At 39.8% G+C, this 17157-nt stretch overlaps 1 protein-coding gene across 25 annotated transcripts in view; it reads right to left on the bottom strand.

Annotated features, from left to right (window-relative positions):
- The window catches only part of tcf7l2 (transcription factor 7 like 2), an 85945-nt gene that overhangs the window by 52552 nt on the left and 16236 nt on the right, over window positions 1-17157 (bottom strand). For all 25 annotated transcript variants that reach the window (XM_084134210.1, XM_084134209.1, XM_084134213.1 and 22 more), the window contains exon 4: window positions 5653-5754. In XM_084134210.1, coding sequence (XP_083990336.1) covers window positions 5653-5754 — 102 coding nt within the window. The remainder of the gene's footprint in view (window positions 1-5652; window positions 5755-17157) is intronic.

Raw genomic sequence — 17157 nt, 5'->3', positions numbered from 1 at the left:
GAGCTGCTGTTGGCAACTAACAATGAACTCTTGTTTGCATTTACTGTTGTGTACTGTGTTCATTTTTTGTCGTTCGTTCATCATCTTCGCTTTATTTTTCATGAAGCATTATTTTGTTGCGCTTCTGCCACGATAAATAGACATCCACTCTTTACAAACGATCAACATCCAAACGATTATATTCCACAGCTCAAAATGTCACATGTTCCTTCAAAAATCATTCTAATATGCTGATTTGGTGCTCAAGAAACAGGAATTTTCAGGAATTTTATAAAAAACAGCATTTATTTGAAACAGAAATATTTTGTAACATTATAAATGTCCCTTTTAATCAATTGAATGCATCTTTGATGAATAAAATTATTAATTTCTTTTTTTTCTAATTAATCTTACTGACCCCAAACTTTTGAACGGTAATGTATTGTAAATGTTCCTACAATACCTGAAAAGAACATTTTATGGGTGTACAATATGGTATATCAGTTATTGGCCGATATTATATATCTTTTAATTTATTGTTCTTGGTCAATTTGGATATTTAAAAAAATATTGTTTAAGAGATATTAAAGAGATTACATATTTTGCCCTGCAAATGGACATGCTAATAGGAACACACACAAGAGTTGTGAGTGTCCTGGAGGTTAAGGTTACAAAACAATACAAACATTTCAAAGGCTGATGACCTTGACACCAGGTCCCTTGTAAAAGAGTTTGTTAACATTCCCTGAGTTTAAGTAGAGGAAATGCTCCAGGGAGGCCTTTCATGCACTACATAAGATCATGTGCTGAGATGTTCTCCAAGCTTTGGCCAAAGGTCTCAGACCAGAGACATCTCCTGGTTTCATAAGGTCCTGTCAAAAGCGACAACAACAGGCCGGGGTTACATCACTACGCACCAAGCAGCACTAAAAAAAGATGGGAAAGAAAAGGCGGAGGCTCTAGAACCAAGAAAAGTGAGAAATAGTAGAAAGGGAAGGAGAGAAGAAAAAGACAGTTGGGTTCAGTGTCTTGTGGCTGTGACACTGGGGTCCTCATTAACAGCGAGGGGGCTGGGGTTTCCCAGCATGCCTCTGGCCCTCCCAGCCATTGTCAAGCCAGTCCAGGTGCACCACCATTCAGTCCGAAAAAAGGAAGCAAATTACCCGGCAAAAACGACAGACCCCGTGCTAGCTTGAGGCGCTACTCCTACTCAGCTGGAGTCTGGGAAAATGTCCTGCATACTGTATGTGTGTTATTCATTTAGTTTACTCTGACTTTATTTTTAACATCGATTTCAATACACTTTAAGTGCAGTTTGAACTTCAGCTACTAAACAGACGTGTTTTGACAGCAAGCATGCCCTCATCATACAGCGGTTCAGGCGGGAGGTCCCGCTCTGTCAAAACGCAACACATTCCATCACTTCCTAAATACTAATTACCATACAGGAACAGACCAGGACTCCTCTAGCTATTCTTCCAAGCTCCACCCCTCCTATTCTTCCCCCTTTCCCTGCGTTCTAACTGTTCCCGCGTTTTCCTGCCGTTGGTTCACTTGCACACAGTGTTGCACGCATACACACACTGCTGTGGGGCCTCGTGGGGAAATAGTTAACACTCCAGCCGTCCCCTGCTGCCTGTGAAAGCCCAGAAAACAATGGAGACATTGTTCAGTCTCAACAAGACTTGGAGCAAGAGGACTCTGTGTGTGTGTGTGTGTGTGTGTGTGTGTGTATTAGACAATGTGTAATATGCTTGCATGAGGTTGTGTGTGTGAGTGTATCCTCAGCATTATTTGAGAGAGTAGCATTAAAATATGAACTTAAAATGCCTCTCAATGGTTGTTAGCCAGCAAACTTTTATTTCATTTATTTTATTTGAATCTGATAAAATGGGTTGGATAAAATAATGTACAACACACATACACACACACAATCCAGTAACAACATGGCATATTGTTATAACACTAATAATATAATTAATATAATATAATATAATATAATATAATATAATATAATATAATATAATATAATATAATATAATATAATATAATATAATATAAAAAAATCCGTAATAACCACTGCAATTAGTTGCCACTTAGTTTTCTGTACACATTTTCACTTTTTTATTGTTTTTTTGTACAACCACATGTCATTCAAATGGTTATTTCCTGAGCAAGTAGACAGTTCTTGGCCATAACAAAAAACTGAAAAGGACCAGACTTTATGCTGTGAGTCAAACATCTGGCTATACCAGTCTGATATATGGTATCCATCTACACCAAGTAACACTACATGGGGAAACACTATAGAACACCGACGGACAGCTGTGCATACAAGTCGAGAAAGAGAACGAGAACAGGAAACTGATCCCGGAACGAATGGCCAATGTGTCACAGATGTGGGGAAATCTCCTTTCGCCTCGTTGTTTCCAACTGCTTCCCACTGGAATTACAATCGCATGATCTCCGCTCATACCGTCCTTGAGTTCAGGCTCGGTCTGATGCCAAATACACGCCACATGTGTTTTGCAGTCTACCTGTCTGAATTGTCATGTCTATATTACAGTCTATATAAAGAAAGGGGCTTTACAAATCACATTAAAATCTAGTGTAGATGGCAGTGGGACAAACGACCTGTGGTACTTTTCAGTGATGGGTTCTTTATGAGTTGTGAACAGGTAGTAAATGCGTGCTGAATGTGTGGGACTAAGAGGCTTTGAAAAGCCTGCGGGGCTCTTGAGTACTTCAACCATCCTGGCACTGCCTTCTATGGGCGTGGACAGAAACGAGAGGGTCACTTCCTGTGCTCTATTCATAGATCAGCGTGGAGTAGCACCTCTATGGCCACATGCGACACATAAAAGGTTGATGGATTATGCGTGAACTGTTTCTATGGATACAGTCACACACAGTTAGTGTTTGGGATTGATGACTACTTACTAACTAGTGTATGGATGCCTATTTTCACCTCAGAGTAAATAATACAAGTAAAAACAAGCTTTCTCTCATAACTTTGACTTTATATCTCTCAATTGCAACTATCTCACAATTATGATTTATATTTTTATAATTTATTTTTTATTTAATATTTAAGAGGCAGAAACAAGCATTCATACAGGTGTGACTCAATCGCTGTTGCTCATTAGAGGAGTGTCTTTAATTCTGTCTATATAAACAAATAATCAACATCAAGTCATTTTTCTATTCTCATGATAGCCATAACAATTTTAAATCGTCACTTCGGTTATAAAATGCAGTTTATAACAGAACGGTGTATGAAAATAACCATATTTAGCACTCAAAAGCCAGACTGAGAACTGTATTCTGCTGCTGTGTGAACACAACTTATGAAGTATTTGCGTCATGCTTGCTACTTCTCTCTCTTTTGGCCGTATATATGCACTTTTTAGACATACGTGTTGTCTCTCTCTATCTGTGTCTCGTTCTTTGCTCTCACTTCATCTACCTCATTGCCACACTCCCCTTTTACGGCATCGCCTCCTCTCTCCCGCTGTCCACCTGTGCTTTTGTATCTCTCTCATTGGTGATTGTTTGGTCACTTGAACTTCGGCTTATGTTCCTTATCTCACACCCATCGGCGCTCTCTTATCAGTCCACAGCAGACAGGCGTCTTCAGAGCCATGGGTCAAAGTGGGCAGGTGTTCTTCCAATTTGACAGGGAAGAGAAACTACTGTTTACGGTACAATTTATTGATAAGGCCTTCACGTACAGCAGCATATAGTCCATCTTGAGAGAAAAAAATACAGCATTCCACAGTTATCTCTCCCTGACAATACCAACTGTCTCCAGATAGATTCACGGCATGATGCAAACCAAGGAAACATCAAATCAAACACACGTCAGCACAAGAGAAACAGCATGAATGGGAGATCGAGAAGGAGAGAAAAAAGATGGAAGTGTGAAGAAACAATGCAAAATACAGCATTTAATTTGAACTTAATAGGTCAGGTCTTGATCAAACAAACTGCATATTGTACGAATGAACGCATAAATAAATGACTGCCAATGCTAAATAGCTAAACATGCCATACAGAGGAAAATATCCTAATCTCTCATTGCAGGTCTTTAGGGCTGTTTTAAAAGGCAATAGAAAAAACTGCTCTATGCTGATAAGCATTTACAGCCCCATGAGTCAGAGGGATAAAACTCAAGTGCAGTATTTACCTGAGCCTGTTCTTAACTACCTCCCACACCTTTAATGATTCAGAGAGGGAGGACAATCATTTTTCTTTTCCTCTTTTATAAACTGCACATGGGGTGGCTACCCCACATTTAAATGCAAAAATAGTTTACTACCTGTTCAGTAAAAGTATTAGACAGCTGGTCTTTTAAAGACTTTTAAGGCTTTAAAAAAAAATTAAAGTAGCATACAGCATATACACTACCATTCGAAAGCTTTGTCTGCACAGGAATAAATTAATTTTTTATTTTGTTATTTAAAATTTTAATAATAGTTCACAATATATTTACTGTATTTTTTATTAAATAAATGCAGCCTTGGTGATCAAAAGAGACTTCTTTAAAAAAACTTTAAACTCTTACCGACCCCAAACTTTTGAATGGTAGTCTATATAAAATCACATTAGATAAGAAGGGAAAAATGCATAAAACACCCTTTAAATAGTCAATAGTTTAATTAATGTCACAGCCAACCATGATTTTCTAATTTCGGTTCAGAAGAGAAAGATTGCATGTTTTAAATGCGTATTTTTGCTAAAAAGTTATTTTGTCAACTTTTAGGAGTGCAATCTCACATGCATGGCCTCAAAAAGACAGACTAAAAATCAGCTGGAAATGTATAAATCACATTATATATCACATTACCATGGTAAACATAAACAAACAAACAACCCACACCAATTTGAAGTAAGAACAAATAGAAAAAATTCAGTATAGTATGTCCAAAACAGAATTTGTTTATCTCTCTGCAAAGTACTGTATTGAATTCAGTGGATAGTTTTATTGGATTCCTAAACATGACCTTGGAGGCACTCTGTTGCTTCCAGTAACTATGGAAACACAGTGAGGCCCCCAAACTCCTGAACCACAAAGGAAAGGCCAAAATCAAATTTGGTCTATTGTCCAAGGAAGGGAATCAATAAAGTGACGTTTTAACACTGTATCATTACTTCAGCCCAGCAGCGAGGCTAACCTTGAATCCCTTATCGCCTATAGATTTTAAAAGAATGATAAATTTAGAGTTAAGCACATGGATAACAGCACCCGCAGATCCAGCGCAATGCAAAATAAACATAGCATCTCTACTCCAGACACTCGTTCCCTGAACCAAACTTAGCATGGGCATTAATTATCTGTCTCCAGCGTAAAAAGACGGTCTTGCCCTCTGCCACTTTGCGGCATCCAAACGGGGAAAAAAGCCTCTGTTGAGCTACAATGATATCTCCACCCATTTGATTCCAAGGAGCCATATTACAAAACAAGCACCCATTTGACACATAATATTGCAACACAATCTGGTCTTCCATTTCTTATAGGTCACTAGAAATCCAAATGACAGCTGTAGATAAGGAGAGGAGTGTAAGGTCCCAAAGGACCAAACAATACAGGATACAGAAAGTACTTTTGTTTTCATGGACTGTGCTATAGAATAAAGAGCTTTGTAAATGCTGTGACTCATGGGTGTTACTTACAACGATGTGTGCTGGAGAAGGTGACCTGGCATCTTTAAGTGCTTGTCTACTCTGAAGACTTCCTGCTTGAACATCTAGCAGGGGCCATTTCATCTGTAGATACTGGATGGCAGAAAGGAAAAAAATGGAGAAAAACAAAAGAAAAAACATGTTAACAATGCAGAAAACAAAGGGACAAAGGGAAACACAACATAAGAGCTAAAATATCTTTAAATAATGACTGTGACATAGAAAGTAAAAGTAAACAAAAAAATAAATTATGTCAAAAAGATCCAAAGTCGAATGATGCATGAGGTGGAACTTGAAAATTGAAACTAATAGTTTTAAGATTAACAATTCACACTTTCAGTTTTTGGTATTGACAACTGCATTTATTTACAGGTGTGACTCTAGAAATGTCCCGTTCACACAGTAGCATCTTGAATATATAACTGTGCTGTCTTACCAGTAACCATAGTGACAGTGACCAAAGTAATATCTAAGATGGTGATGTCCATAAAACTGAAAAGTCTAATCACTTTTATCACGTCAAGAGTCAAATTGAACCGGCAAAAAATCTAATCTTACAGACAGCAGCTTTTATATCTGGGTAGAGAGCGGAACATTTGAGTCGCACACACACACGTAGCACACAAACCTGGTGGAGAACAGTCTGTAAGTTACCGAACACCCGCAACACATGTGCAGTGCAGTGCAGAGCGGCTCTCTTGCACTGTATGACATGACAGACAACTAGTTGTCCAGTCCGGTTCTGTTCACAGATGTGTGAACAGTTCTGTTTGCGGTTGTGAGTCCTGAAAATGTACGGGTGTGAGTTCGGTTGTAGAATGCGATTGTCACTCCAATAAATAACTGAACTGTGTGTGAACGTAACCGTATTAAGTACAGGACGGACAATCGTATTCTGCTGCTATGACAGCATATTTTAAACCACACATTCAAATGCTTTCAGGTGAATATGTTTGTTCTTCTTTCTTTATTAATCATGCCCAAATATTTTATTGGCCTCTGGAATTCCAGGTGGACTTCAGCATTTTTCCCAATTCACATAATAAGGGTGTGGCATTGAGTCATTGCCGTGACTTCCCATGAATGATTGACCAGGACTTTATCACAGCTGTACACACGCAAACAGCCCTTTCATGACCCCTTACATCCCTCTTAAAGCCAGCAGATGGAAATAATCACCATAATCACCATAAAGAGCTCTGTGACATTTAAATACTAAAACTGTAAAACCCAATATTTTTGAGAGCTCAATATATATAAAATTACATTTTCAACATTTATACACAGAACTGATAGGTAAAAGTCTGAGATTTCAATCCAGTTCACTCAGAAGTCAGCATTTCATTTTTCTTCTGCCTTTAATATCTCCATTCTCACACCCAGGCCTGAACTCTGACATGGAGTCTTGCTGATGGACAAAGTTTCTGGGGTGATATGTCTATTCTCACCCATGGACTGCAGTATCTGCTTAGCAGACCAGACCCTCTGTGCCTGAATGACCTCTTCCTCTCATTTTGAGATCACATGCTGGGACCCATTACAAACCTGCTGTTACTGTCCCAAAACTAGTTTGCTTTAGTCCATTAGACCACAGCAAGTGAACTTGACCCCTGAACTTTTAACCTGTTTCCACAGAGGCTTAGAGACAGCCAGCTGATTGTGAACATGTGACCTAGACTAGGGCAGGACTAGATGGTATTATGGTTATAGTTATGAGTGGTATCATCAGGAGAAGTGTGATGGTCCAGTGTGGACTTTCCATTCACTGAATTAAGCAGGTCAGGGGTTAACTGGGCCCTAATTGCTGTTATTATGAGAAACCTGAACAGCAGCATACACCTTTGGAAACCACTGCTTTGTCCACTGACCTAATAAATTTAAATAAGCATTCAAACCATCTATGTAGCTAAATAGGAGAGTTGAGTGGATTTGCATGTGGGCTTGGCCGATGTCAAAACATTTAAGAAAGGAAGTAAGGATGGAAAGAAGGAAGCAAGGAAGGTAGGAAGATAAGAAAAACAGCAGCTGGGGCTAAATTTCTTAACATTGGGGGCAATTTTGGATGCAGTCTTAGCCCATAAGATGAAAAATGAATTTAAAGTAGACTCCACATAAAAAATAGTGCTCTTTTTTAAGCCTAACGCATGCTGTGCTATACTTCATCAGATCCCCAAAGGAAACTTCTAACAAGTCAGTCGGCCTTGTAACTTGGCCTCCGATGCAGGTCAGGACATGAACCACTGGGCTCTGATTCAAATGAAAAAACTTGGCCCAAGAGATTCACAAAATCAGAATCAAATCCATCCCAGTGTCTGACCAGGCCAGGCCAATCAGGGTCAATCGTTCGGCTCCTACTCTCTGTCCTCCTCCATCCAATCAAACAGATTCACGCCTTCCCTTCCTTCAGCCTTTCACTGGAGTTTGTTTGACCTTGCCGGGCCTCCTTTAAGATTTCACTCATCTGAGGACATTCCAAGCTCCACTTTTCCAAAGACAGAAAAAGAGCAAAGGAAACTAATTCTGTGGCTCACCATTTCAGCAAGTACCCTTGAAGTGAAACTGTAGTTGTAAACTGTATGCGGCTTCAAAAACTGCACTGCTCAGTGGTAATTAATGGTGGATTCACAGCAGGGTGCAGTCCTGTGGTCCAGTCTGGAGGGACTTTTGGACTAACAGACCCACCTCCGACTAGCTGAACAATTGCTAGGATACTAAAGAATACTGTTGATGGGTGGCAAATTTAAAATAAAAAAAAATCTACTGAAATTAGCTTGTTTAATGCAAAGATGTGTAATGTTGTGGAAAGTTTTACTTAAAAAAATGTATGGATGTGTGACCAGGTGCCAGGTGATGTTCTGTGCTCCGGCACTGTGCCAATTAGTTTGGATGGGGTGAAAGGTGACACCTTGGCCAGTGTGGGTGCTGAAAGCTGAGTGCACATACTCTGACAAGCGTATCCACTTTAGACCTTTCCCTTGGCCTAATCCCTCCTGCAGGTTTTACAAGCATGCCAAGGAAAGCTGAGCTTAGACCAGTGCCAAAGTCTCAGCAGTGTTCCCTCACAGCCCAAGCCCCTCCACCACCCCTGGCCCGCTAATAGATGCACCACTTGGGTTTGAGAAGGCCATGACCTCTGACCTCCCCATGCCTCTTCTCCACCTTCTAAAAACTCTCCAGCTAGGAGCCCCTTCCACGTAACTCAAGTGCTATCCTGATGTGACAAATTGCCCCCCCCAGCCCCCCCCCCCCCAGCCTTCAGACATACCCAAAGTGCTCACTCTGTCCTGAGGCCCCAACAGCAGGGGCTCCCCTTCACCTCCCCCACCCTTCAGCAATCCCTCAAGGCCTGCCTCGCCTTCTCCTGCCTTGCTTCAGCGCAGCTACAATAGGAATGAATGACTCAATTGTCTCTGATGAAGTGAAAGACAAGGGAGCCTTCTAAATCTTCCTAAAGGGATGAACTTTCTCTCTGTCCCTCAATTGCCTAGAGACTTCTGGGAGAAAGAGAGAGAGGAGTCAGAATGACAGAGAGAAAAAACACTAGAGACCACAAGTTGCTTAATCAGGTTTTCTGGCTAAATCTTTTCATCTAAACTGAATCTGAATTTTGCAACCTGACCTATGCAGAAAAACTTTATTATTCATGGAAAAATATTTTTAAACCAGACATCTACTTTACATTGTAGATTATGGAAGCATTTGTAACAGTAAGTAAACTAGAGCAATAACTAAATGTCATAACCAAATTTAAACGATGCAAATGGCGTGTTCGATTTGTTTTTGGATTAAGAGCATAGGCTTTTCCACAATCAGACAAATCAGATGCTTACATTGCCAGAGAGGATCGGGAATGTGGATATATTTTCAGCTGTCTAGCATGGGATGAACCAATGCATCAGAAAACATTCCAGCCACATAAACAATGTGCATAAGGAAATCTGAAGACAGAAGGCTGGAATTGGAGTCCAGCAAGCACTTGATGGGCCAGGTTCCCACTAAAGATGCTCAACCATTATGTTTAAGAGGATTTCACAAGTGCTTGTTACTAGGTTTAGATAGAGAAAAACAAGTTTGCATACTGTGATATCACTCCCATTGAACAAGCAACAATAAAAAGCCCATTGTTTTTGTTCACAGGTGCTGAGGAAAAGGCATGCATGGATACATAGAGACCCGCACTTAATACACTCACTCTCTCAAGAGGAGATTTTTTGTGTGGAAAGGACATAATAATGACCCAGACAGGCTCTTTGAAATTCACTGATCCAAAGAGAAGGGATCTGCCCATCTGTGAGACTCCCATCTCTAGAGAGGTAGAGAGAACGTGAAAAGAGAGAGAAAGCATGTGTTTGGGTGTGTGTGTGTGTGTGTGTCTGACTGTCTTCGTATGTTTACTCGAAACATTCAAATAGCCTTCATTTTGGATGGATGGAAGCATGCTGGAAATGGGGGCTAGGGGTGGAGGGATAGAAGAGGAGGAGGAGTAGCTCAACACTAGATGAAACTGAAAGTTAGTCTACACGAAGGCTCTTCATACTTGCTTAGTTCTTCTAATACACATTTTATGAGTAAATAAAGAAAAAAAGAGAAAAGAACACCCCACTAGCTAAGATTGCCTGAGGCGTTCTGCAACCAGGAAAATAAAGCAGGAATGTGGGCAGGCCTGGGGTTTGTGTGCCCCGGGGCTGAAGAGGGTCCGCGGGGCCCGTATTTACTCCAAAGCTGGAACCGCTGGGGGGGGGGTTCTCAACACACTGACAGCACAGAGCCAGAGACCCCAGCCTGATCTCCTCCATCCCCTCACCTATCACCTTGGCCCTCTTCACAAACTCCCACTGACATTTTTTTTTCACATTGCTTCTAAATCTGATCTTCCAAACAATCCTCAAGGCAGGCATCTTTTAAAACTTGGGACTACAAAAATGTGTGTACACGGATGCTTCTAGCCAAGTAAGCTTGATTTCATGTATCATTCTGAAATGTCTATATTGCAATTAAACAGCATGAATGCAGACTGTATTCTCAGCACTGTCACAAGGGACACTATAACAGGTGCATAATAGTATTTTAAAGACAAAAATGAGTGTGTTAGATCTTAAAAATATTTGTATTGCTAGCTACATGAATAAAAACGTGTATTTTAACGGCACGGGCCTTTTAAGCTAATTCTACAACCCCTTAAAGGAATAACTAAATTAAAATTCTGTCATCATTTAGAAGAATTTAATTCTTTCTTTTTTTCCCAAAACTATAAAAGTCAGACCAAGAAACATTTCTTCCCAATCTCGTTATCTGATCCAGCGTAGATATCGAGCTATACCTCAAACACAGTAGCACAAAACACGTGGCAGCACTTGTGCTCTGTTTGCCTAGCAGGTGTTGGCTTGTGTATTAGCCAAACAGCAGCGATTCACCTGAAACCCTCAGACTGTTAGGCAAAAACTTCAGTGAGCACATACTACTAAAAAGGCCATTAAGAAGTTCTAGCTCTTGAAAAGCAGCCATCCTCCTTGCATGACGAGGCACTTAAACAAACAAACCGTCTCTCATGGTAACAGGGTTCCTCTATTAAAGTCCATGAAGGCTGACATAGCATTTGGTGCTTGCACACCAGAGGAACACGGTGTAGATTGCTGATCCATTAATGTTTCCATTAGGGCAGGGCAATTTGATGATATCGTATATCGACGATGTCTCACAGGTATCACGATGGTAATTATAACAGACATTTACTAGATGATCATCGGCAATATTGGGGAAAAATGACAAATTTCACATAGACCTGTAGTAACCATACACATATTTATTCACATGGAATAGCATGAATTAAATATTTTCTATATAGTTAGTTTTCTATATAGTAAGGTTGAGAATAGAAAATGAATTACAATTCTGGAATCGGATACTTATCAGGAATCCTTGTTATAAAATAAAAAAATAGTTTTTGATTATTGATTCCTGTGTGCGCATTTTAGTGTGATTTTAAACCATTCGTGCAAGACGACGGGACAGAGAACTCACTGTCTTTGCGCGCTGTTTTCTAATCTATATTTTATTTGCCTGTTGTTTCTGCGCTGACTGCTGTAACAACAGCGTCTGTCTGTGTGTGTGAATATGCTTTGGAGATGCGTTCCCTGTCAAACATCATTTATCTTTATTTTTGGTAATATTGTCAAATATCTTTTCTTGTTTACACATCTTGATTTGATGTTTTTTATTCCTAATTCAACATTGCTATTCATTTTCATACAATTTATTTTGTTCTGCAGACGAAAAAAAGAAACTGTATCCTATAAATTCGGAGGCGGCAGCGATTTCTCCCATTTTAAAAATAATATGATCAAGTAGGCCTATTCTTTTGTTGTGCAGTCTAATTTGTATGTGCAGTCTAATAAAAGTTAAACAGAAAAAAAAATGGTAGCAGCCTAAGTAACTGCACAAATATTAATTTAAATTGTGTGCATAATGAATATATATTAAAAAAAAATTAATAATGTAATTAAAATTCTTTTATAATTAAAATTGAGTTATTCAAAGCACCATATACAATATGTATAATGGTATATATATAATATGTATATATAATGGTTTTGTTGCAAACAAAAATTATGGTGCTTTGAATATATCAATTTTCCAATGTTGGCAGCTATGTTGTAACATATTTAGAGTGTTATACTAGAAATGATCTGAAAAATGGAGGGGACATCAGTTTGTATCATGAATATTAATCACGTGACATGACATGCCCAATAGTCCTACCTGATTCGTTGTGGAGAGGCTTGTGTTTGGTCTTAAAATTGTCGTTTTATATGGTCGGCAACAATTCTTTTAATGAGACTCTTGAAATATAATGATTACTTCCCAAAAAAAGTGTGCCCCCCCCGCTTCTACTCTTTCTTCTTCTTGTTCTCTTCCTCTTGCTCTCTTTTCTGGGTGATTATGGGCCCCTTAAGAACGCTCTATAAATAGCCCTGCAGGCTCTAGTCTTCGTGGCTGGTGTCTCCTCCAGCAGGGCCCATAATGAGACATACAGGCAGCTAAGGCCTAGCAACACACCCAAGAGCTGCACACTTACACAGCCTGCAGTGTTTCCACACCAAGAGAGGTCTCATTCCTACCCTGTGGAATCTCATACACTGACCTACTTACCAGCTATGAGATCTTCAGTCTGGGCACAGGGTTTAGCGCTAGGTGTGCCTGCTCATAGGTACTATAGAGTTAGCATTGGGTTGGCATGGAGTTTGGACTTTGGAGCTCACGTTTAAACACACACACAAACACACACACACGCGCTCTGCCATGGATCAGCTTTACTGTACAGTTAGGGGTCACCCCTGGCCACTATGAGGAGGTAATTACCACACTAGTGTACATTCTCAAGTTCAAAATAAAAACTCCTTTCACCTCCTGCAGCAACAACAACCTTCAAACGTGTTTTCAACCTACACACACACACACACACACACACACACACACAATAAACCTTGAAGCACTCCAAACTCCATATTCATAAGGTTTAGTCCCCGAGTGTATCGGAACACCATTATCTGCCTCAAAATGCAAAATGGTTGCAGGTCAGATGTGTCTATGCAGGACACCCTTCAGATTTTACACCACAATACAAACCCTAACCATACTCTGGGAACATCAAACAAGTTCAGTATACCACAAATACTAAAACCTGGACTATACAGACCGATCTCACTCTCAGCTACCTATGAATTTCAATGGCAAAAGGGTTTGTTTTACTGCACCTTTTGTTGGTTAGTGATGTGTAATTTTTGCTCTATTTGATACTGAAATTTCTCTTTGGAATCAGTGAAATGTATCTAATAAACTAGCAATCGTCTGATGGTTACTGGCATAAGGTACGCAAGGAGTAACAATGCTAACGACCTGACCATGAGCTCATGACTATTGACTACCTTCAGGGACAAGGCCGTTCTTTTGCTCTGAAATAAATAAATAAAGTACTGGTTAATAAAGCTCATTAAAATGGAGGAGGCATGGATGACAATAAGACCCAGGGAAGGTCATGCGGTGGAGCTACGAGCGAAGCACTGTGGGTGATGATGCGACCCCTCTCTTCTCCTCTGCACCCCACGAAGAGCACCCTTCACCTCCAAATAAACTGTAGTAATGATTTTGTAGTAATGATTTTGTAGTAATGCACCCCCCCCCCCCCCCCCAAAAAAAAGCCTCACGAACACACATAACCCCTCCTCCACCTCTCTGTTAATTACTGCAGACATCCATCCACAAACAGCGGCAACAGACACCATCACACGTAGCAATTACTGCTGAATCTTTAATGCACTCTTTAAGCAACTCTCTCCAGCTCAGTGTCTCTCTTGGGCAAACCGCAGACCTGTCTTCCCGAACCATAAACAGGGGGGTGATGAGGGCATTGGGACAAGAAAAAGCAAAAAAAGCAAAAAAAACCTGACTGTGTTTAAGCTCTGTTCAACTCCAAAAGCTCCAGCAGAAGCATCTTTTCAGGTGAACGTCTTCAAAGCTCCTAGCTGGATGCAGCTGGGACTAATCCAGGATGAGCTTGAAAATTAACTAAACAGTAACACATTCCAGATATGTGAAAGTCTGAACATGCTAAAAGGTCTGTTTAGAGGACGCATAAGATGCACCTGTGCTGTACTGTGAAGTTCATGCGACTTTTCCTAATGAAAGAACACATCGTTATATATGCAATAATTCAAATCTAGCAAATAAACAGCAAACCTGGTGAAAAGACTATTCTGACACAGGCTGGTTTATTGTCATTTATGGTGGATCAGAAATGTCAAGCACTTAAAAAAAAAAGGTTAAGCTGGCTGACCAAGGAAGTCTTGGTGGTTTAAGTAGCCAACACCAACAAACCAGCATCCCTTGCCGGGGACCAGGACCTAATTTGATGGAAACCAGAAATAGAACATATAAATGTGCCAACATGGAAAGATCTTAGCCATGGTCACACTAAACTGCATGCAAAATTTATTTGGGCAATGTAATGAATATGGACAATAGGATATGATATCATGCTCCAGGGCTTCCATTTTTAATAAATGTTTTTAATATAATATATAATATAAAAATAATATAAAATAAAACGGAAATATATATATTTTTTATTATAAACATTATAATATATTCATTATTATAATAATAGTTGAAATATATTAATTATTAACAAATACAAACTCAAAATGTGAAATTACAGCATCTATACCACTTTCCCACATTCCAGTGTGCAGAATGAAAAAAAAGATGTTACTTGCATTTCGGGTGCCCTGTGTTGGCATGCATATGAAAGAAGTGAAATTCTAATGTGACAGCAGCTTTAGGACCTTAATGAACACCAATGATTTAATTATGACATGAATCTGATAAGCATTTGTTTCATAGTAATAGTGTGCTATAAAGCAACCCACAACATTTTGTCTCACTCTATAACAGACTGAGAGTCGCTGATGACGTGGGCACTTCAACTTGCATCTAGCCGGCTTCTCTGCCTCATATTCTCTCTCCATACTACTCGTTTACTTGATGCAATTCATTGCAACGCTGCGTTAACAATGCTCAGGCTCTGTTTCCAATGCAGCCTTCATGCAAGGCTGCAAGACACGGACATGCAGATTTATATGGTTTTGGGGGTGGGTTTTGTTTTTTTACAGATGTGTTCTATAAAGGTTAACATGCACTGGAAAAAAAACCCTTGGCTACAAACTGTGTGTTTTTTGTCAGCTGGGGGAAGCAGTACAGAAAAAAAGCCCTCAGCCAAGCCATCAAGTTGAACATTGAACTTCACAGTAGTAGCTGCCTTTCTATGCCTCTGCTTTTGATGTTACCTCCAAAGCAAGGGATCAAAGGCTTGGAGTGTGGCGTGGGGAAGTCCCAGGCTCTTAGCCTGGCAGCCGTGATATATGCAAAAGTCTATGCCAAAAAGAGAGAGAGAGAGAGAGAGAGAGAGAGGGTGGGAATGCAAGCTAGAGAGCGGCAGGCTTGTATGGAATGTGGCTAAATAGTGTGCTTTGCTTTAACGAACTCTGAGGTGATGCAATTGCTCCTTTCTGGGTCTTTTACAGTGAAGTGTTGAAAACAATGAGGGTGTGCCAAGAGAAACACTAAGGCTTGTGGGCGCAAAATGTGTATGATACATCATCGACAGATCCACTACTCCACCTTCCTCCCCTCACACACATTGTATCATACTCACCTAAATATACAATAAGACATCTGACTTCCACAAACACTGGCTGTATAAAATGCTGTCCTTCACAAACTGACACAAAGACAAAATCAAGACTCACACATATGGATACAATAGGCTCAGCTGAGGGGAGTTTAAACCAACTAACCTCTGCTTGAAGATTTTGCACACACGCACAAATATAGGTCTACACGTGCACGCACACACACCCTTTCCCCAGGGCTATAGGATTAAGAGGTCTGTCTGGCTGACAGCGAGCCCTTCCTTCCCACGTACCCTGTCAATTCCCTCCCTCCCTCCTGCCTGCTCGGCCCCTCGGCCCTGCTCTGCCAGCCAGGGAGGAGGACACACCTGAACTTGACATCGATCTTCCTGAGCTTTTCTCAGCACCACACACACACACATGCATAATCACACACGCCACAATAAACAATATCAGTGTCTGTATAAAATGAGCGGGGGACGTACTGAAAAAAGGAAACAAAATGCTGTAGGAATAGTGATGTCTGATATGCAAACAAGGTTTTCTTTTGAAAGGGTTCTTTCAAATTATTGGGTTGATTTGCAAAAAAAAAACACGAACATTGGACTAAATCTATATTTCAAATTTAGTTCATTTATTTGAAAACATCTTTAATGAGTTGTATTTAATAAATTTGCATTTTACTATAAAAAAAGATTAAAATGATGCAGGGACTTCTGTGAACACTCAAGTGATGACTCAAACAAATCAATGAATAGTTTTTTTATGTCTGAAATGTCTTTAATTTACTTGAAAACATCTCAAATGAGCCATTTAACTAAATATTAATTTCACTACAAAAACTTTTACGTTACACATGTAAAATCAATGAATCTTTTTTTTTTTTAACCGGTTCATTGAAACAAACAAATGAACTGATTAAATAAAATAATCCTTCTGAAACCTATAATCACAAACAAGACACCCTACAGACTTTAAATGCGACTTTTCTAAGTCCTTGAAATCACAAGTGTGCCATTTGGTACAGCACCACAGATAACACTTCATGTAGAAAAGAAAAAGATACATTTTCTCTGGACCTTGAATTCTCAATCACTCACTAAGTTGCACAACATCACTTCAACTGCTTCACAATCCTGACCGCTTCTCATTCCCCTTCACCTTTGTTTGAAAACAGCATACGTGATCTTTTTTAAAACACACATATACTGTCTGACCACAGTTATCAGTCGTAGTAGGTCAGTGTGTGTGTGAGGCTGCCCGTCAGGCAGGCCATACCAGTGTCTCTGCTCCAGCACCAGATTCTTTA

This window comes from Abramis brama (genome assembly GCF_963993115.1).
Source record: "Abramis brama genome assembly, chromosome: 14".
Classification (NCBI taxonomy): domain Eukaryota; kingdom Metazoa; phylum Chordata; class Actinopteri; order Cypriniformes; family Leuciscidae; genus Abramis; species Abramis brama.
Note: the sequence above shows the minus strand (reverse complement) of the source record. Positions and strands in the feature narration are given on the sequence as shown.